Below are 23,273 nucleotides of genomic sequence, written 5' to 3'. Positions count from 1 at the left end.
GGTATAGCCTTTTGAATTGATGCAGCAAGTAGCTGGTAGAATTGATGTGGCTGGTATAGCCTGTTGAATTGATGCAGCAAGTAACTGGTAGGATTGATGAGGCTGGTATAGCCTGTGGAATTGATGCAGCAAGTAGCTTGTAAAATTGATGTGGCTAGTATAGCCTGTTGAATTGATGCAGCAAGTAGCTGGTAGAATTGATGAGGCTGGAATAGCCTGTGGAATTGATGCAGCAAGTAGCTGGTAAAATGTATGTGGCTGGGGGCACATCAATGTTGAATTGATGCAGCAAGTAGCTGGTAGGATTGATGAGGCTGGTATAGCCTGTGGAATTGATTGCGCAAGTAGCTGCTAAAATTGATGTGACTGGTATAGCCTGTTGAATTGATGCAGCAAGTAGCTGGTAGGATTGATGAGGCTGGTATAGCCTGTGGAATTGACGCAGTAAGTAGCTGGTAAAATTTATGTGGCTGGTATAGCCTGTTGAATTGATGCAGCAAGTAGCTGGTAGGATTGATGAGGCTGGTATAGCCTGTGAAAATGATGCAGCAAGTAGCTGGAAGAATGGAAGTGGCTGGTATAGCCTGTTGAATTGATACAGCAAGTAGCTGGTAGGATTGATGAGGCTGGTATAGCCTGTGAAATTGGTGCAACAAGTAGCTGGAAGAATTGATGTGGCTAGTATAGCCTGTTGAATTGATGCAGCAAGTACTTGGTAGAATTGATGTGGCTGGTATAGCCTGTTGAATTGATACAGCAAGTAGCTGGTAGAATTGATGAGGCTGGATGCCGAGGTGCAGCTTGGTTAGCTGTGGTGCAACTACTAGAGCCGAAGGATATGATGCGGCCAAGAGGACCGAGGTGCGGCTAGGTGAGCCGTGGCGCGGCTACTAGAGTCAGAGGATACGATGCGGTCTGAGGACCAAGGTGCGGCTAGGTGAGCCAGGTGCGACTTCTAGAGCTGGAGGATACGATGCGGCCTGAGGACCGGGGTGCAGGCTAGGTGAGCTGTGGTGCAACTACTAGAGCCAGAGGATACGATACAGCCGAGGGACCGAAGTACAGCTTAGAGAGATGCAGGAACAAAGTCCAGAGACAGGAACCGGAAGGGCACGTACTGAGGCGCTATAGCTGGCAAGGCCGTGAAGATGCCGCCGGATATTTTAACAGACGAAGAACCAATCAAAGTAATGGAAGATCATTCTATGTCCCAGTACATAAAACCAGAAAACACAAAAAAGGTTGTTTAGGCAAGTTGGTTAAATCTGTTTGATTTAAAAAAAAAACTTGTCTGAACAGCTTCGGCCGTTTTCCGGTGTTTGGGAGCAAATGGCTGATTGTCATTTGCCCCCATGCATTATCGGATTTTCATTCCAACCAACCAACTAGTTGGACAGTGGGAGGAAAGTTGGTCTGGTGTATGGCCAGCTTTACTGAGAGGGTGAGACAGAGATTGTCACTGACAAGTCCCCCTTTTGAGACCTGGGCAATGGGCCGCACCCAATTTCTAAGCAGGCAATTTTGGGAATGTGATAGACAACTATATGAGCTGGGTCCGGGGCCTCCTTAAGGGCTCTATTAATTAATCTTTTTTTTTTAATTAAAATAATGTAAAAACAGGTGTCTACACTGAAATGTATTAAAGGGCTTTTGGAACAGTTTTCGTGAAAAACTACTCCAAGCCCTTTAATTCTCATTCCTTTAGCAAGCAGATCGCATTTCCCATACTGGGAAATGCGATCTGCTTGAAATTTATTAAGGAGGAATTGTGAAAAAATACTGGATGGGAGCCCTGCTATAACAACACCATCTGGAGATAGCGTTAAGAAGGGTTCCCCGACTCCTGCTCCACTCTAACAGGCAGGGCAGAGCCGGGAGAAGGCTTGCTGTGATCAGCATAGTGGTCTAAATAGACCACATGCTGATTACTGTAAAAAAAGAAAACCTCAAACACTTACCTGCAGCTGGAGTCCGCTGATCAGTGAGCTCTCTCCTCCGGTCAGCTGGTCGCTGGGGCTCCTGCACTGTGACCCCTGACAGCTGTGCTGTAAACTAGCAACTTACAGCACAACTGACCAGGGTCACAGACCAGGAGCCCCATCGACCAGCTGACTGGAGGAAAGAGAGCTCATCCATCATCGAGGTGTCAGTCGGTGGGGAGGGTCATGGTGGTGGTGGTGTCAGTTGCGGGGGGGGGAGCAGTGCTAGTCGGCGTTGGCACATGTGTGGTGGCACTCTCACTGTATTTTTTGTGAAGAATACATTGAATATTGTGCGGTGATGATTTGCAGGGACAGACCTTGCTCACAAGATCTGCCCCGGTGTGAGAATTGTAATAAATTCTCGTGATAATGCCTAAATTTGCAATGCCAATGTTATTATCACACTGCAATCCGCACTTGAAATGCGGATTGTAGCAAATAGGGGCCTAATGCTGCATACACACGGTCAGATTTTCTTATGAACGATAACGATTGTAAAAATCGTTCAAATCGTTGACATGTAGGGCATGCATCGACCAATGATGCGCGTTCCCGCATATCAGATAACGATCTCTGACATCGACTGTGTTTGCAGACAGATTTGGACGATTTCATTAATTTTAATACTGTCAGAAATCGTTCAATCATTCATCATTGAAGAAATCGTTCAAATTATTGATGAAATCGTTCTATCGTTATCGTTCAACGAAATCGATGATCTGACAAATCTGACCGTTTGTTTGCACCAATAACCTCTGGGCCTCATAGTAATGGCACCAACTACACCCACTATAGCTACTGACGAACGTATAGAGTAGGCAAACTATGCAACGTTGCACTTGCCTCTACATAACGAGTTTTAAAATTCAGTCTTTATTTAGAATACTTATAAGTGTACGTCCCTATTTATAATGCAAAAAAAAATCCATTGCATTTAGATTACATTTTCTCTAGCATTATAAAGTGGTGCAGACATTGTACATTTCATACCTAAAGCAGATACGCACCACCACCCCAGCCAGCGCCCCTATCACTAGTATACATCCACTGAGCACCTAGTACTGCCAACCATCGCTTCTCCCACTGAACACACATCTGTCACACTTTATTTTCCAACCACAGCATGTCTCATATGTTGCCGCACGACGTACAGTTAATAGCTAGATGGTGATTGGTCACCCCTTGTGTAGGCTTGATGCGGCAGGAGGGGCGAAGCACAGGGAAGTGTATCTCTGTGTTACCATATCAGCTTCCGGCAGTCACGGGTGTCCGTCCCCCGTCACCCACAACCAGAGACTGACACTGTGCGCTGCTGCTGGGGTATGTCTCCCTATAGTACAGTTTTACCTTTTTATTTTCTACGTGATTCATGTAATTACAGACACGTCTCATTGCAGTGCAATTTCTCTGTGTACCATGGTCATGTGTGTATGTGTTATTACAGTATCACATACATTCCTTATATGAGGGGCTCTGCCAGCCAGCAACAGATACATATTATTATTATTATTATTATTATTATTATTCACGTTTACCCCAGACACCTGCCTACACACCTAGGGGAGGGTCACATCACATCCACACCTGCATTATACCTCATTGTTTTCTGACTTCCTCTTTTACTGACAACTTGTATTGTCTGTATGGTTGTATTAAGGTCAGTGATTATCAAAGTTTCTGTAAATTATTCCTGTGTTAGAAAAGAAGTAACAATAGTCGGTGCCTACTGAATGCACAGAACAATAAGGATATTTAGGGCCGTACTCAATTTGTGGTAGAAAAACCATATTCGGTGAAAAAGTTTTGCTGGTGACGACATTTCGCCAGCGGAAACTTATCCCCATATTCAATTGTGGTGACTTTTCGCCGGTGCGGAAACGCAATGCAATGTACCCGGCGGAAAAGTTTCGCCTATGAATAGCTGTCGAAAAAAAGTGCAGAATTGCCATTTTGGGGTGCAAAGGTGGAGAAACCACCCTGCACCCTTAGGACAGGTCCTCAAAGGTAAACTGCGTCAAAAAAATTTAAAGAACACCCCAAAAATTTACTTTGAAGAAGGGGGTGAAAATTACAAAGTTGGGGTACAAACTTAAAAACTAGCAAAATAGACTTTGGGGGGGGTCTGCAAGTATGGGGGAGGTTTTTGTTTTTTTATTGCAGGTGTTTGCTGAAGGTGCGTTTTTTACGTTTTTTTAAAACCTCACTCATTTTCGTGTACCCCAAATTTGCTGGGACTAGTTATTTTCACCACAACAAAATGCTAAATGCTATTCTTCACACTAATTAGCAGCTATTGAGATCATTTAAGTATCCCAAATACCTTCAGCACGTCTATTCGGGTGTATCTACCATGATCCCCAATGTCAGTGCATTTTTTGGGGGTGTCAGGCTGATTTCCCCAAATCAGACAGTACTTTTCGCCTGTTTGTGTTTCGCCGGGTGCCTTTTTCGCAGATTTATAATTGAATACGGGGATAAGCAGGGACGCACGCAATACTTTTTTGCATGGAAAACCAGCGATGTCAGCAAAAAAGTCCGGCATGCGAAAAGTACGGGACTTTTCGCGTCTAATTGAATATGCCCCTTAATAGTGGTAAGTTATCCTTTCAATTATTGATAATTTGGGATATATTTATTTTGCTTCAAAACTGACCGCAGCATTAATATTAAATGTTTAACACCTTATGCTTTGCACATAATATTAGAGGCTCTTTAGATTTTGAGGTCAGATTGCAGAGAAGACAGCCTAATAGGGCCCATACACCTAGACGACCAGCATAAGATCCGATTCATATACGATTTCCCTACGACTCCCTGGAGCTACCTGGCAGTCCCGGCAGGATGTTTGTTGTTTTTCTTTAGCACACGATCTGACGTAAGATCGATCCTGTGTCTCACAGGCACATAAGGGAAACAGTCATTGAAATGACTTGAATTGCCACACGATGGATCACATGAACAAAATAAACGGTACGATCTGCACACGATAAGATGGACCATATGTGCTGCACATATTAATGATACTGCCTTTGAACCTTATGAATACCCCTGCCTATACCTTCTAATATCCTTCCTATAAACCTCTAAGGATGACGCTATTTTGCGTACGCAGTCATACAGTAAATAAAGACTCCAGACCTAGAACCTGTGGTTCCAAAGCACAAAGTATTATTCAAGTAAAAGTACAGCAGTTACACGCTATGATCCTCATATAATCTTAGCGCAAAGAGATTATACAGACCCAAGTACAATTATACATACGCCGCGCTCTCTGGTCCAGATGTTAGGCATCAGCAAGAAACCCCCGTCAATCAGCATTCAGCACGAAGACTAGGAACCCAGGGTCAGAGCACACATATTTATACCCCCCAGGAATAAACAACACAATAGAGAAGTTTGTTGCTAATACCATTGGTCCTAAAGGAGAGGGCATATGTTACAAGGCATTTAACAGGTTGGTTCAAATAGACACAGTCCAGCCTCTAACAACTGGTGGTCTCTTTTTTTTTCCCGCCTCATGCAAATCCTAACAGTTGTTCATATAATGTACATTTTGTTGCTTGAAGTCTCTGCGGTCCATAAGTTGAGAATGCCTGTTGCGATGTCTCCATCGATATTACCGGAATACTGTTGAGAGAGTACGCATCAGCACAATACCAAACATGGCTTACTTATCACGTATAAAACCTTAGTTACGAAGTAATGTTTATTTCCTAGCAATTATAATAAATGTGCATACTTGAATCTTATACCTTAATGGTGCATACACACGGTCAGATTTTTCCTTCAGATATGAACGATAACGATTTAAAAATCGTTCAGTCGTTCATATCTGAAGGAAAATCGTTCATATCTGACATGCCTGAACGATGGACGATCAACGATGCGCGTTCCCGATGGTCAGATAACGATTTCTGACATCTGATGTGTTTGCAGTCAGACTTGGACGATTCCATTCATTTTAATGCAGTCAAAAATCGTTCAATCGTTCAAATCTTTGGTAAAATCGTTCAAATCGTTTAATCGTTTATCTGACAAATCTGACAAGTCTGACAAATCTGACCGTGTGTATGCTCGATAAAGCTTATGGAACCTTGTATGTGAATATGTAATGTGTGAGTATGTGGGGTTTGATGTAAAGACGCTAGTTAACTTGGGGCAGATGTGTGTGCAGGAAGCTAATATTTGGCGTTTTCATACAGAATCTTATGCATTCGCTAATATGCGACTAGTTAACAGCGCTATTGTGCGTATTAATGTGTGTATGAGAAATGGTGTAAGATGCAATCGCATGATGCTAATAGTAATATCGCCACATGTACTAAAGTGTGAGTTTAGCTAAAATGGCGCTTAGGTGGCCATTCGCAAAATGGCGTCTTGCGGCCAGTCGCAAGATGGCGTCGCTGCAATCCAATTTTAAACTGATCTTGTCTCAGCCAATTATCCAGCTTCGACAATATGATCATAAGATCCGATTCCAGGAGCTGCGGGAGCGCACATCGGATCTGATCTTACTAAAAAAAAGACACGATTTTCACAAGATCCATCTTATGACTCGTCGAAAATGGTACAATCGGCCCGAAATTGTGTAGGTGTATGGGGGCCTTTAGTAAATCTAGCCCTATGAGACCACAATTCTACACGTATTACATGTTCTGATACATGTCAAACTGACACCTCTGCAAAATGTGATCACTTTCTGCTTCTACCACTTATCTTATAACTTCAATTACCTGTCATTAGTTGATGGTAAAAGTACCTGTGAATTTATTTTTTTTTATTAATCTTAAAAGCAGGAGTTTATTTAGCACTACCTCTTTAATGGATACTGACATAACTCACTGTTGCCTTACTATGCTTAAATAATGTAAAACTTCACTGGTCTGATTTATAAGGCCTTCTAGCTCTCATCTTAACCCACTGCTGTATCCTCCTCGCTCATGGTCTTTTTTTTTTTTTGTGTCACCTCTGCCTGTCTGCTGCTCACCTTTATGCTGGCCACACACATCGCGATATTTTACCCGATCTGGTCGATTCCGACACATTGGAACGATAGATCGTGTAAAATATGGCCAAATCTTGAGAAAATCGTGAGCTCGCGATTCGATGCGCGTCCCCGCTTGTCACACATCGCATCTTCAGATCTGCCGTGCTGTAGGGCAGATCTGCCAATCTGGGATACAAATGCAATGGAGAAATGTCTGGCTGCATGATAGATCGTTTGAAGATTGGACACTGCAAACACCAAATTGTGTGCAGAGCTGCCGAGGAGAGTTTTCCAGGGAAATCGTGCACAATGTCGGATCGTGAACACATCGCTATGTCTGTGGTCAGCTTAAAGCTAAGATCTCATGGGTAGAAGCCTTTTCCTTCCCTCACTTCTACCATAACCCCCCGCACCCTACCCACTGCCTGCAGTGTAGTCTTATCAGATGTTCTGCAATGTTATGTACTATAAGTCTTTTGCAATCTATTTTTCTTGTTTTGTTTGCACTATTTTTGCTTACGTATTTTGTAAGGTGCTAAGTAACCCTTTTGGTGCCAAATAAAGTATAACAACAACCTTATATTGTGTATTGATGCATTCAGTACAAATGTGACAATCCTAATCAATTGTAAAGCTTGCACCCAGTTATGGGGGGCATATAAACGTATGTCTCGTAGCTAATCATTTTCAAGTTTTGTCTATTTAATGCTTCTCACAATGGTATTCTTCATGTGTGTCTGAACACCACTACTGTACTGCACTTGTATGTTAAATCATGAAAACACAACTAAACTGTGGGTTACTAGTTTAATTGGTTTCTTAACATTTAAGATGTGTCTGGATTTTTGCAGGGTCAGAATGGAGGAGCCAGATAAGGAGGTGGTGGCCACTGCTGTGCAGCGTGTGGCTGGGATGCTGCAGAGACCAGATCAGCTGGATAAAGTGGAGCAATACCGGAGGAGGGAGGCTCGAAAAAAGGCATCTGTGGAGGCCAGACTAAAGGTCGCTATTTCATTAAAGGGATTTCCCATTTTGGGACACACTGCTTCATTTTAATAATGCCCCTTCCACAGAGGAAAACTATTATGAATATTACTTAACTTATTTCCCAATAGATTGTAAGCTTGTGAGCAGGACCTACCTTCCTATATAACTGTCTGTTATTACCCAGTTTTGTTCAATTAATGTTTACAATTGTAAAGCGCAACGGAATATGCTGCGTTATATAAGAAACTGTTAATAAATAAATTAAAAATAAATTTAGGGTGCTTCCAGATCTGGTGAGAGCGAGGGGTAAATTTACTAAGATGGGAGTTCTATTTAAGAAGTGATGTTGCCCATAGCAACCAATCAGATTCTACTTCTCATTTATCGAGCACCTTCTAGAAGATATTACCTGGAATCTGATTGGTTGCTGTGGGCAACATCACTTCTTAATAGAACTCCCATCTTAGTAAATTTACCCTCTAATCTTCCTCTTTTGTGGAACTGTTTGGTGCCTGGTTTATTATGTCGGTTTGTCCCCTGTCATGAATTATATGCAGGTTTCATTCCTTATCCCAGAGGTTCCCAAACTTTTTGGAATCAGGGCGCCCTAGTGTATCCAGTATTGTTTTCACGGCACCCCTAAGCCAAAAGTTTATGATTGAGAAATTCAGAAAACAATGTAGTGAAGTAGTAAAGTGAAGTAAATTGTGCTGACCTGTCATCCATAGGTTCAGTTACATGGTGGTGGACAGGTTTGAGCTTCTGTTTGTCCACCTATTTACATTACATTGATCAGAAATAATGTGATTTGGTGCTGGACCACCAACCTGAGACACCCCTGCAAGTTCCCTGAGGCACCCCAGGGTGCCACGGCGCACAGTTTTGGAACCATTGCCTTATCCTGAGCTAACAATCAGTACAAAGAAAAATAACTTTCATTCTCACTTGTTACACTTCCCACATAATAATGTAAAGGCGATATGAGATGTGGTTTGCACATTCTCTTAATATTCATACTATAAATGTTTTTTTTATTACAGGCAGCCATTCAGTCACAGCTGGATGGGGTGAGAACTGGTCTAAACCAACTTCATAATGCACTGAATGATGTAAAAGATATCCAGCAATCTCTGGGAAATGTCAGCAAAGACTGGCGGCAGAGCATTAATACTATTGAGAGCCTGAAAGATGTAAAAGATGCCGTGGTTCAGCACAGCCAGCTGGCAGCTGCAGTTGAGAATCTTAAGAACATTTTTTCAGGTAATTCATCTGGAAACACTGACCTGTACAAGAGGGTAGGGGTGTGGGTATATTGACATTCATCAGGTCGACGTGCTTGGTATGTTGACATTCATCATGTCAACAGTGATGACATGTCGACAGGCTTAGATTGTAGACAAAAAGTACTTTGAGGTCCATTGGTGACTTACCTTGTTGAGTGGGTCTAGCCTAGTGACTCCATCAATGTCTTCTGGGTCTGGCGGTGACGTCATGATGACTTCTGGCTCCTCCTGCAGCGGTTTCTGCAGATCACGCCCCCTAACTTTAGTCCTAACCACTAACCTCCCCCTAGTGCCTAACCCTCCGCTCCTGCAGCCTAACCATCGCTCCTTGCAGAATATCAACTCTTCACATGCCAACATGGTGATCGCATTCCAAGGGTAGAAATCGCTGCTTTCCTTATTGCAACAAGTAGCCTACCTTAATCCATATATAAATCAATTGAGATATTTTATTTTAAGTTTTGCAGTATTTTGGGAAAAATAGCCATGGTGTATATATGTTAGAAAGAAAAATAAATCATGTGGTCACCCCGTATCAGTGCCTAAAATTAATGGGGGGTTTTTCTTCTTTTGTCTGTGTGTTAAGGGGTGAAGTTGGGATTTTTTAGTTACAAGCCCTTACAATAGTCTTCTATTTATCCCAAGTATTTTTAAATTAATTGACTGTTGGGCGCCCTCCGTCACTGCTAGGAGACATGCATTTTGCCTTCTATGCCACTGGATTTTCCCCTATCGGCAGATTTGGGAACTACCGTTTTATTCACGCAATCCTTATCCCATGCCTTGAATAGTATACCTACTAATATTGGTTACAGCTACAGACAAACTATAGTTATGGCCATGTTATATATCACAGTATTAGCATTTATTACCACCAGATTTCTTTTCATATCATTTGATAGAGCGCAAATATTTGTCTTGACAGAAAATGTCTGCAACATGAATCTAATAATGATATTTTATTTTGCTGTCTATACCAATGACTTATAATGATTTTGGTGTTAAACTTATTAACAGACTACTAGCCTAAAACTATTTATTGCAGATACATACATGTTGTGTATTTTTGTAAAGGTCAATTCAGCAGTTACTAAGCAACATGGCACATTGAAACTGACAAGTTTGCATTGTGGTAAAATGTCTGTTTGAATTAATGGAAAAATAAGGTTTCCACAGATTGGAGTAGATATTCACATACATTAATTGTTACTGAATTATGGATATTTTCTGAAATTAATACATGTGTTGTTTTGGTCACAGTCCCAGAAATTGTAAAAGAAACCCAGGATCTTATTGAACATGGTGAGCTTCTGCAAGCACATCGGAAATTGATGGACCTGGAATGTTCTCGAGATGACCTTATGTATGAGCAGTACCGCATGGATAGCAAAAACACCCATGATATGAAACTAATTCAGAACTATTTTGGGAAAGTGCAGCATATATCTGATGAGCTGGCCAAACAGCTGTGGATGGTCATACAGAGATCCATAACCACTGTCCGCAAGGATCCTACCTTGCTTGTCTCAGTTGTTCGCATCATAGAGAGGGAAGAAAAGATAGATCGCCGCATGATGGATAGGAAAAAACAGACTGGTTTCATTCCCCCAGGAAGACCCAAGAAGTGGAAGGAAAAAATGTTTGAGGTACTCGAAAAAACAGTTGGAACCAGAATCGAAGGTAGTCAGGCAGACACAAGGGAGTCTGATAAAATGTGGCTGGTGCGCCATTTGGAAATTATTCGTCGCTATGTCCTGGATGATCTGGTAATTGTTAAAAATCTAATGGTACAGTGCTTTCCCCCATCTTACAACATATTCAACAAGGTGCTAGAATTGTACCACCAAGCGTTATCTTCTCGGATCCAGGAGTTAGCATCGGAAGATCTTGAAGCTAATGAGATTGTCAGCCTCCTTACTTGGGTTCTAAACACCTATCACAGGTAATGGTAAAGATTTCACTAGAAACATGGACCGTATTCGGTGACATATTTATTTCGATTGGACATGCTTTATGTAATACTAGACAAACTACTAGCGGGTGTGTGAGATGAAAGTTGCTACAACAGCTACTGGCATGCCTTGGCTTTGTGAAGCATGAAAATGTTTGATATCTCTGAGATGTGCAATATCTGTATCAAGGCGTATACCATCCATGTATTTTTAACTTTTGAGAGCTCTGCAGTGCTCCTTAGCTTACACAAGCACCTGTGTAGCCCTGCAGAGCAAGCAACTCCTGCTAGAGTCTGTAGTGCTTCATTTCTCCTCAAGTTTGCTTGTATCCTTTTAAGGATTCATCATATTTACCTGGTGTCAGTCAGGAGTTTTTTTTGTGGAGGTTTTAAATGGAGCTTTCCTATTTAGATTAGGGATGTGCAGGCTCGGATAGGTTCGAGTTTGCACGTGGAGTTCGGATTTTTCCCTCCAAAAAAACGGAACTCAGAACGAGGCAAAACGTCATCTTACATGGACGAACATCATCATTCCTGGACAAAAGACCAGGAATGATGATGTTCGTCCATGTAAGATGACGTTTTGCCTCGTTCTGAGTTCCGTTTTTTTGGAGGGAAAAATCCGAACTCCACGTGCAAACTCGAACCTATCCGAGCCTGCACATCCCTAATTTAGATGTATGGATTTTACATTATGTTGCAAAAGTTTGTTTCACATTTGTTCAGAATTTAAAATGTTTCATGCTATCTTTCAAGCCATCAGGAAAATTGCTGAAGCAACTAAGCTTTTCTTTTAGAAATGCATCTTTCACCAGATCAGACTACAGCTCAGCAGGGCCAGAGTAATGTCCAAATACGCCTGGAGCTGAAATCTATGAAGGGCCTATTGTGTGCCGCTGCAGGGGGTCTGACAAGCATTGCAGTGACCACCATATAATAAAGAGAGCATCACAGTGACCATCGTATAATACAAAGAACATCACCTTGACCACTAGATTATGCAGAGAATATCGCAGTGACCACCATATAATGCAGGCACCGTTATATAATACAGAAGGTATCTCTGTGACCGCCATATAATTCAAAGAGCATTGCCGAGACTACCATATAACACAGAGAACATTAGTGCCCCCCATATAATACACCAAACATCTAAGTGACCGCCATAAATGGTTACACACCATGGCCCCTGCAGTGGGATAAATTAAACAACAAGCTGCTGGCAGATCTATCTATACAGGGACAAATGCAGGATTTCTAGAGGGGGGTTTCCACGTCACACCACTAAAGTGTACATGACAACCATGCAAGAGGGTGTAGCTATAATTTTAGCTAATTCTAGGCTACATCTACTTCAAATATGATGCCTTAAGCTGGATCCACAACTTAATCGACCCAGCAACCAACCGACAGTCCTGCCGACCGAGAGGCCAATTTGGTAAGTGATACTAGCCTACCAATAGGCCACTCGAGGTCTGTAAAGCCATCACAACTGGAAATTGGCAGGCATTTAAATTTGCCCGCCCAGTTGTGACGCCTGTGTCGATGGTTCCTGTGGCCAGTGTACGGGTGGTCAGATGATCACCTGTACCCACAAGTAGATGTACCTTTGGCTGTGCTGCAGGACTGACCTGATATGTCTGTGAGTAGACAAATTGTTTGTACACACCCGCATATGCGATTTGCTGAATGACAGTGTGTACCCAGCATACTTTAGGCGGTAATCAGGCTTAAATTTGCATTATATTAATTTAAAAACATGACCCCCCGGTCAAACCATCAGGTACTGTTTCTGCTCACCTCCTCTTGTGGACTCCCACTCCTTGCACACACTCTCCTCTTATGGGTCACTTGAGCTATTCTTACATGACGTTAGGTCTGTTCCGCTCCCTCCTGCACTTTTTCCTACTCTTCTTTTGCTAAGCACGGACTACTCCTTCCTATGCCATACATTGCCCCCAGCCCCTGGCAGAGCTGCAATCAGCAGACCGAGAGCCCTGCAGTCTGCTCTGCTGTGAAAGATGCTGTCCTAGGCTGTCACAAACATATCAGTGCTGGGGCTCATCTGCTTCAATGATTGACAGCAGAGACAGCACCATACCTTACCGTCTCCTTGCTTCTGCTGGTTCCGGGGTGTACAGCTACAGAATGCATGGAGAGGAGCCTCAGCCGGTTTGGGGGTGGAGGTTCGGGTGACCCCGGGGGTAGGTGGGGCTTAAAACGGCTTTGGGAGTGGGATGTTTGTGTGTGAATGGGCGATGCTTTAGTCTAGGCGGCCAGGAGGTGAACGCATTGATGACAGGAAAAAAATGAATAAAACCTGTCTGCACTGCACAGGATGCTGTCGGACTATTTTCATGGGTGAGCCTGGAGCTGTAGCTCCACCCGTCCCATTGTTAATCCGGCCCTGCAGCTCAGACATTCTATACAGCTTTTCAGGCTAGCAAGATCATACAGCTCACTAAGGCCCTCTGCAAGACTAGAACAGTTTGTAATATGTAGTACTTATCCTTCTGTATCAAATTCCTATTTCTCTATAGATTGTCTGCTTGTGAGCCTCTTACCTCTCTGTCTTACCCAGATTTGTGTTATTACTATTTAGTTCCCAATTGTAAAGGGCAATGGAGTATTCAGGAGCGATATATTGATAAAGGTTAGTGAATAAATACCAGAAAAATTGCTCTCGTATATTATAAATGGTGGCTGTTGCACTGCTAACAAATCAGTTTGTGACACACATTCTGTTTACAGTTTGTGTACTTACAATGGATAAAACTGTTCTAGGTATGCATTGTTTGTCTGGCTTAGTTTCAATCCTTCTTTTAGGTGTAATATTAATCTATAATGTATTTTCAATATGGCAAGCCCATTTAGTGACTGTAAAAAAAGTTTGTTTATAAATAGTTGATAATTAAGAAATAAAGTTATCCTTTGTTTTTGTGATATTAAAAGTATATCATAGATTTTTGTGAGTGGGAAATGCATTCAAAATTAATCCATGGTTAATTAGAATTGTCTCCCTTTTTGTTTTGAGAATATGAGCCTTCATTTACCATAAAAACCATTCCACTGTTGTAAAGGATCATTTACTTATTTCCTACCCATCTCATTTATTTTGTAACTTGCTCTCTTTATTGTGACTTTTAACCCGATGATTGATAAGCTGATTTAGGTGTGTTCGGCTTCAGTATTCCAGCATTTAATTAGTTACCCAAAGAAATATTGCAGGAATATATACATAGATGCGCTGTAGTACAGTGCCAAGCAACAGGAGGCCTAGTTGGCTTTCACCTGTGGCCCCAAGGTAGTTGTTTCCGATTATTATAAATAAGACTGAATAGGAGCAGCCATCTTCTGTGCCACGTGATTGAACTGCAAAGGGAAGTCAGGCAGCATAGCAGGAGGAGGTGCAGAGCATTGTGCTCTCCCTTCTTCATTTGTGGGAGTTGTGCATCTGGAGGGCATGTGAGGTGGTCTGAAGGAAAGGGGAGGGAAGTTTTACAGTACATATTGGTTCTGAGTGCTTGTGGGTGTTTTTTTGACCCAAATGATCTCAGTAGCATGTAGTGGACCTTTGGAGTGAGGGGCATGTGTGAGGGTATACGTTCCAGATAATTTAATCTCGACGAGGGACGGATGACAGGCATCTAAATCTAGACACCTGTCATTTTACTGACGCTGGGAGACCGGCGCCAGGCATCCCGATCGAGCGGATGCCGGGCGCCGCAGCGGACAGCAGCGGGGGTGGGGGGTAGGTTAGGTTTAAGGCTCCCGGGGTGGACTTAGGGGTAGGCACCCCCGAGGGGAGCTTAGGGTTAGGCACCCCCCCGGGGGACTTAGGTATAGGCGGTGGGGAAGGGGGGATTAGGGTTAGGCACGGGGGGGGGGTTAGGGTTAGGCACCCTAAAGGAGGGTAAGGGGGAAAATAGGTTTGTTTATACTTCCCTAGGGACGATTGGAATTTCCTCATCTGTCGGCCAGCCGCTGTCGGGATTTGAACTGCCGGCCAGGGGTCCAGCGGTAATTCATACCGATTCCAAAGTGAGTACTTTCTGATGACTGGTGTGGACATACCAAAGTATCTTTTTGGGCTTTTTTTTTCATTCCTGAAATTAAGGGAAATGTACCCCCCTTTTGAAGTTTGTGGGGCAGCATGAACTGTACCATGTTGTCCTACTCTAGTAGCAAAGTTTAGGAGAGCGGTTAGAATATTTATTTGGTAAATTACTCTTTGTGGACTAAACATTTTAAACATTTTAATTTTACAAGGACAGCATTAGCCTCTATGGCCAGTGTATTTTACACCTATGTAAGCAGACCGGATTTTAAAATATTGCTTCGTGTTGGATAAGAATTTTCTGTTGCTGGATCAAATAGGGCTTTCTTTTCTATCATATTGGAATACATATATTTTTATTTCAAGTCTGTGAAAAATACAGGGAAAACAATATAATAAATGTATACTTTCTTTTTTCTGTTTTCCCATATATACTTTAAATGATTAGGCTCCCTAAAAAATGGATGACCTATTTATATTTTCTCATCTCTGAGTGCTGCTATATGTACAGGGGACACTGATTCTAACCGCAACTAATCTGCTAGCCACCTCTATGTATGCATCCAGCCAGAGGAGATGAGAGCGAGTTCTTCTGTGCAGCTCACTCCGGGGCCTCCTGGGGATGCAGTCAGGAAGCCAATGGTCGAAATGCCGACCGCCGGCTTCCCGAATGTCTAATCCTGGCAGGGGTCTAATGACAGGCGTCGAGATCCCGACGCCTGTCATTTTACCTACGCCGGGAGCCCAACACCCGGCATACTAATAGAAGGTAAGCAGGGCGGGAGGGTTAGGTTAGGGGCTCCCGGGGGGAACTTAGGGTTAGGCACCCTCTTGGGAGGGTTAGGGTTAAGCTAGGGAAAGGGTGGGGGGTTAGGGTTAGGTGTTCAGCTGTATTTACCGATCCCGCCTCCAGTACAACATTTACATTTCTCCTTTATACACTCCTCTGTGTACAGTGATAAAGTTTAGAGATAAGACTGTATCCTCACCTCTCCTGTCCCTTGCAGCTCCTGCTCATCTGTCGGCAGCTAGTCAGCATCCAGTGTTCTGCCCCATTTCCATTCTTCTGGGTTATTGCTGGCTCTTCACCTCACCTATTCTAACAAGATCTCTATCATTAATATTGCTGACAAACTTGCTGCAGATTCTTTATTAGAAGCTTATATAAAGGCAAATCAGGTCTAAATTTTCTGTCCATCTGAAGACACCATCAAATCAACTATTAGGCTCTATATCAGCATGGTCAGAGACTCATAGAACCAAACAATTCTAATTTATATATATATATAATATATATATATATATATATATATATATATATATATATATAACCTACCTGATATCAATCTGACCTATCCATCCCATGAATGTTCAAGGTGGGGATGCTGTAAGCATAGTATGTGATTATTGTTCCTAGTCAGTCTGCTTTTTTGTTTGTACAGCCATGGCCAAAAGTTTTGAGATTGACACAAGTATTGGTTTTCACAAAGTTTGCTGCTTCAGTTTTTATGATGACAATTTGCATATACTCCAGAATGTCATGAAGAGTGATCAGATGAATTGCAAAGTCTCTTTTCCATGACAATGAACTTATCGCTTGATTCAGACTCGCAAGCGCATATCGCTCGCAAGCGGGTCGATGGTCGGCCAGTCGGGTCGATGGTCAGCTTGGCGAGCGCAATATGCGTGCGTGAGCCCCGGAGCGAGTGAGAATTTCACTTGCTCCAGGGCTCGCTACAAAACGGGGCGGCTGTCGATGTTGATCGACAGCTCGCCCCGTTTTGTAGGCGGGGAGGGGGGGTGGCTGGACAAACTGAGGCATTCGCGAAGGAACGCCTGCCGTTTGTGGGCGGCCCTACTGACATCATTCGTGATGTCAGTAGTGAACTTCCTGCTCTATTAGAGCAGGAAGTTCACTCGGGCTTGCGGAAGCAGAGACCCTACCACAAGGGTCTCGTTGCAAGCCCGATGGTCGCGATAATCACGACCATCACCAGGCTGCTCACCCACAGCTATGCGAGCGGCCTGGAGGTGGATTTTTAAAATTAAAAAAAAAAAATCCGCCCTGATTCAGAGCGAGCGCTCGCAAATAGCGAGCGCCTCTGAATCAGGACCTTAATCCCAAAAACAAAATTTCCACTGCATTTCAGCCCTGCCACAAAAGGAAAAGCTGACATCACTGTCAGTGATTCTCTCGTTAACACAGGTGAGAGTGTTGACAAGGACAAGGCTGGAGATCACTTTGTCATGCTGATTGAGTATTACAGACTGACAGCTTTAAAAGGAGGATGGAGCTTGAAATCATTGTTCTTCCTCTGTTAACCATGGTTACCTGCTTGGGAACACGTGCATTCATAATAAAAGGGCACAAAAAGGGATTCACAGGCAAGGATATTGCTGCTAGTAAGATTTCACCTAAATCAACCATTTATTGGATCATCAAGAACTTCAAGGAGAGAGGTTCAATAGTTGTGAAGAAGGTTTCAGGGCGCCATGACAGTCTCCTATAGTTGATTCAGCTGCGGGAACGGGGCACCACAAGTGCAGAGCTTGCTCAGGAATGGCAGCAGGCAGGTGTGAGTGTATCTTCACGCACAGTGAGGCGAAGACTTTTGGAGGATGGCCTGGTGTCAAGAAGGGCAGCAAAGAAACCATTTCTCTCCAGGAAAAACATCTGGGACAGACTGATATCATGCAAAAGTTACAGGGATTGGACTGCTGGTGACTGAGGTCAAGTTATTTTCTCTGATGAATCCCCTTTCACATTGTTTGGAGCATCTTGAAAAAAACGCTTGTCCCGAGAAGTAAAGGTGAGCGCTACCATCAGTCCTGTGTCATGCCAACAGTAAAGCACTCTGAGACCATTCATGTGTGGGATTACTTCTCAGCCAAGGGAGTGAGCTCACTCACAATTTTGCCTAAGAACACAGCCATGAATAAAGAATGGTACCAAATCTCTCAACCATCCTAGAACAGTTTGGTGACAAACAATGCCTTTTCCAGTATGTTGGAGCACCTTGCCATAAGGCAAAAGTGATAACTAAGTGGCTCGGGGAACAAAACATCAAGATTTTGGGTCCATGGGCAGGAAACTCCCCAGATCTTAGGGCCTGATTCAGAGCCGCTCGTAAGCGGCCGCTCGTTCGCTCCGAGCGATGTTTGCCCAACTGTGCATGCGTACGGATCGTTATACGCATGCGCGAACCAGTCAGTGCGTTCGAAATTCCTGTGCTCGCAAAATAGCGAATGCCTGAAAATTTGAGTGACAGAAAGAGACGTATGTGGGTGGTAACAGGGGAAGGTGCTTGAAAACGGGGAGTGGAGATCCAAACGCAGGCGTGCTTAAAGGTCAAAACGGGCGTTTTATGGGTGTGCATAATTAAAACAGCAGCGTCATTGACCACGTCACTGGGTTATTTTATAGCCAGAACTGCTCGCAAGATTGTGGCAGCAAAAACCAACCCCAAGAATAGCGAGCAGTTCATACCCTGGTCGATGTACTCGATTAATCTAATAAATAGCGGACATGACGTAGGTTGCGAGGGGCCAGGGGGCGTAGTTTTCCAAAAAACGACCGCAAGTTTTTTTCGCTCGTTCAGACCTAGAGGCGTGAACAGACCGCAAATAGCGAACGGTTCATTTCAATAGCCACCCCTATTTTCTGGACGAGCGAGCACTAATTGCGTCCGGCTCTGAATCAGGCCCTTAATCCCATTGAGAATTTGTGGTCAATCCTCAAGAGGAGGGTGGACAAACAAAAACCCACAAATTCTGACAAACTCCTAGAATTGATGGCTGCCCATTCTTGCCTAATCAGTCAGTATGTGGCCCAGAAGTTGATTGACAGCATGCAGGGCGAATTACAGAGGTCTTGAAAGAGAAGGATCAACACTGCAAATAATGACTCTTTGCAAACCCTTAATTATACTTCAGTATACCATAGTAACATCTGACAAAAAGGTCTAAAAAACACTGAAGCTGCAAACTTTGTGAAAACCAATACTTGTGTCATTCTCAACTTTTGGCCATGCCTGTATTATCTAATTCTTTTTCCTTATTGCTGTAGGAAGAGTGAGCTTCCAGGATGGAGTAAATTATTATGGTTGGATAGCCGGGACAGTAACTTTCTCCTGTGAAGGTTGTCTTTGTCCCCAGCCGGGCATTTTATTGCCACCCTACTGACACTGAAATAGGGTTTTCTACTTCAGGGTCCATAGTGGGTCCACAGGGTTGACCTTGGGGTATAGCTGGATCTGGATCCACGGGCACCACGTAGTTAAAGCTTTGCTCCTCCCAGGATGCACTTGGGTCCGTCCTCCTCTATACCCCACCCCCGAGCCACAGGCACCTCAGTTTTAGTTGGTGCCCGGCCGGAGTCGGGTCACCCTGGCGCAGTGGGGCTGCGTAAGCAGCCCCTAAGCTTTATTTATTTTTTTAAGAAGAAGATTTTATTAGTAAAAAAAAATATCTTCAGAGCGGCAGCATCAGACTGTCCATCTGGACATCCACGCTGCCGCTCCAACAGCCCCGCTGGCGCTGCGACGCCAGTACTGATATGGGGATCGCAGCGGGACCCCGGAGTCAGTACAAGCGTGGCTCCGGGACCTCCCACTGACTGCTGCCGGATTCTACAGGGCCAGGTAAGCCGCGTGCAGCGCTTTGCGCGGGGGAAAATGCAGTCTTCTGCCGCCGGTCTCTGGGGACAGACCGGCGGCTCTAGTAGCGGCGGCGGGCTCCCCCCTCTGTGGCATACCCCGCTGGACCACCAGGGAGTAATGGCTGGAAGGGAACCAGCGTCCCTGGGGTTAATTGCTAGCCAGGGGAGGCAGCCTTCCCTGGTTTAGCGGCTCCTCCCCTCAGCCCAGCGCGCCTTCTCTCATGCGTGCTGGCGTCGCTGGGCTGTTCCTGTTTCGGCCACTCCTCCTCAGAGCTCTCCGGTGGCCATCTTCTCAGAGGCAACGCAGATCTCCCAGGCGGGGCATGGTCCGGTCCCCCTGCGTACCTCTCCCCTGCAGACGGATTGTGTTCGCAGCGCTTTAGCCTTCCCAGACACTGAATCTGGGAGGTTGATTGTAGCGAAAGGTGCAGTGAGTATAACTTCTCTGCATGGTATGTGACATTTGCTAGTGCTGCTGTCTGTGCTTATTTATTCTTACTGTCAGCTTATACCTATCCCTTTCCTTCTCCTACGGCCCGCAGGTGCGTGGGGGAGGGGTGTTCTCTCTGTGTACCTCACTTATATAGATCTAAGTATTTGTGAGGTCCGTCACATACAGCGGTGTGCTACACAGTACCATATTGTGGGCTGTTTGTGTTGCATACGTGGGAGTGCGTGGGTGTTTTACGCCTCACCTCTTTTCAATGATACACTTTTATTGCAAAAGTTATTGTGTCATGTCTGATGAGGAGAATGAGCGCTCCGTGGCTCCTGTGTTGTTTTCCTGCCGGCGCTGTTTGGCAGGGGTTGATGGGGTGGATTTGTCTCAGGACGGTCTGTGCGGGTGGTGCCAGCTGGTACCTGGTCCCTCTAAACCCCCGGTGGTGCAGAATCCTCCTTGGGCGATGTTTACGCAAGTGCTGGCGTTGATCGCGGACCGGCTTGCGTTCCCGACTGCGGTCCCTTCTAGGTCGTTGCCCCAGCCTACCATCCCCCGTTCCCCGGGGGTTACGCACCTGGTGCAGTCTCCTCCCGGGTCTCAGACTGTGGGTCCTTATGCGGGATTGCCTGTCGTACAGTCTCCCACGGTGACGCAACAGTCAGTGGTACCCTTTCAGGGGTACCCTCAGACGGTACCCCCTCCCTGGGTGGATGTCCTCTCCAGCTCTTTTCAGAGCCTGGCGGCCTCGTCATCGGCTTTTCAGTCAATGTAGCACAGTGATTTGCCCCCAAAGGCGTCCAGTTCATGGACACGGAGGGGTCTTCGGATGACGGAGAGATCCATGAGGATTCTGACTCTGATGCCGGGGCCCAGGAGGTGGAGGCTATGTCCTCCATTAATGTGCCGGCTTTGGTTAGGGCGGTGCTGGCCATCCTTCATATAGAGGAGGATGCGCCGGCTCCCAGGTCGAAGTACCCTAATTTTAAAAAGGCCAAAGTAGCTTTGACGGTTTTTCCCCTGTCCGACCAGTTGACTGATCATATGGCGGGGGCCTGGCAGTTGCCTAGCAAGAGATTCCAACCGCAGAAACGGTTGGCTTCCAACTATCCTTTTCCTGAGGCTCATTGTAGGAAATGGGAAACTCCGCCTGCGGTGGATTCCCATGTCACCCGCTTAATTAAAAGCGCTACGTTGCCTTTGCCGTCGATCTCCTCCCTGAAAGATCCCACGGACAGGAAAGTGGAGACTTGTTTAAAGTCTATCTACTCTCTCTCTGGGGCTGTGGCCCGTCCGTCCATGGCCATCTCTTGGGTGGCTAAGGCCATCGAGAGCTGGGCCAACGCTTTAGAGGATACCTTTCCGGATGATGCTCCGGATATCCAGAGAGCGTTAATAGGACAAATGAGAGATGCGGCTTCCTACATTGGGGAAGCATCGTTGGATGCAAGCTTACTGACCCCTAGGGTGTCGGCGGCAGCTGTGTCGGCGCGTCGGTCCTTGTGGCTGCGGTCTTGGAGAGCTAACGCAGACTCCAAAAAGGACCTGGAGGCCTTACCTTTTAATGGAGAGTTGCTTTTTGGTCCAGACTTGGACAAAATAGTGGATACTCTGGCTAAGTCTAAATCAGCCTTCCTCCCTTCGGCTTCTGCACCTACCAAGGTACGGAGCTCTGCCTTTCGGTCCTTTCGGGTTCAGGGCAAGGCCAAAGGTCAGTCCTTCCCGAGGCAGTCGGCGACCAAGGCCGCTTCTAAGCCCAAGAAGCAGGCTTGTAGTTCCAGGCGCCCTTCTTCCAAGCAGGAAGATAAACCTTCTGTCTGATGGGACGGGCCTCCCTCTGGGGGACCCCAGAGTGGGAGGCCGACTTCTTCAATTTGCCCAGTGCTGGCACAATACCACTACGGATGCCTGGGTTCGAGAAGTGGTCTCCCAGAGGTACGCCCTGTCTTTTCGGCACAGACCGCCCCACCAGTTTTTCTGCACGAGTCCTTCTCAGGACAAGACCAAGGCTTTACAGATTCAGGAGGCTAGAGTCCTTGCTGAAAGCAGGGGTCATTGTTCCCGTTCCTCAATCACAACGAGGGACGGGGTACTTATCTACTCTGTTTCTGGTGCAGAAACCCAATGGTTCTCATCGCCCTATCCTCAATTTGAAGTCTCTGAACAAATTCCTCAGAGTTCCCAAATTCAGTATGGAAACGTTACGTTCTATCATTCTGGCGATGGAACCTGGGGATTACATGGTGTCCCTGGATATCCAGGACTCCTACCTCCATGTTCCGATAGCACCTTTGCACCAGCGGTATTTGAGGTTCGCTATCCTTCAGCATCATTATCAGTTCCGGGCACTACGCTTTGGCCTCTCCACGGCACCGAGGGTATTCACAAAGGTTATGGCAGTCATGGCCGCACATCTTCGGACCAGAATGTACGGCTGCTGCCGTATCTGGACGACCTCCTGTTGCTGGCGAGCTCCCCGGAGGTACTGCTTCAACATCTCCACCTGACGATCACTTGCCTGCATGCGCACGGGTGGTTGATAGATTGGAGAAAGTCCTCCCTGATTCCATCACAGCAGATGGTTCATTTGGGAGCCCTACTGGATTCTCGTCAGCAAAGGATCTTCCTGACTCCGGAGAAGGTCTCCTCCCTACAGCTGCGGATACACAGTTGCCTGAGCAGTTGCCGCCTGTCTGTCCATTTGGCTATGAGAGTTCTGGGGTCCATGGTGTCGACATTCGACATGGTGGAATTTGCCCAGTTTCATTCCCGGCCCCTGCAGGGGCTGATTTTATCGGAATGGAACGGGTTACCTCACCGGATCCGCTCTCAGTTGTTGGTGTTGTTCCCGGAGGTTCGGCAGTCTTTAGCTTGGTGGCTTCAGACAGCTCATCTGGTCGAGGGGCGCCCCTTTTGGATCCCGGACTGGG

The 23,273-nt window shown here is 45.2% G+C and overlaps 1 protein-coding gene across 1 annotated transcript in view; it reads left to right on the top strand.

The window, feature by feature from the left end:
* The first annotated feature begins 3,194 nt into the window (after window positions 1-3,194).
* The window catches only part of EXOC3 (exocyst complex component 3), a 64,679-nt gene continuing 44,600 nt past the window's right edge, over window positions 3,195-23,273 (top strand). The window contains exons 1-4 of the mRNA XM_088442308.1: window positions 3,195-3,302; window positions 7,821-7,971; window positions 8,997-9,216; window positions 10,500-11,181. Of these exons, the coding sequence (XP_088298434.1) occupies window positions 7,828-7,971; window positions 8,997-9,216; window positions 10,500-11,181 (1,046 nt within the window). The 5' untranslated portion in view covers window positions 3,195-3,302; window positions 7,821-7,827. The remainder of the gene's footprint in view (window positions 3,303-7,820; window positions 7,972-8,996; window positions 9,217-10,499; window positions 11,182-23,273) is intronic.

Source organism: Taudactylus pleione, unplaced genomic scaffold (assembly GCF_031769625.1).
Source record: "Taudactylus pleione unplaced genomic scaffold, aTauple2 ptg000309l, whole genome shotgun sequence".
Classification (NCBI taxonomy): Eukaryota; Metazoa; Chordata; class Amphibia; order Anura; family Myobatrachidae; genus Taudactylus; species Taudactylus pleione.
This window is presented reverse-complemented; position numbering and strand designations above follow the sequence as displayed.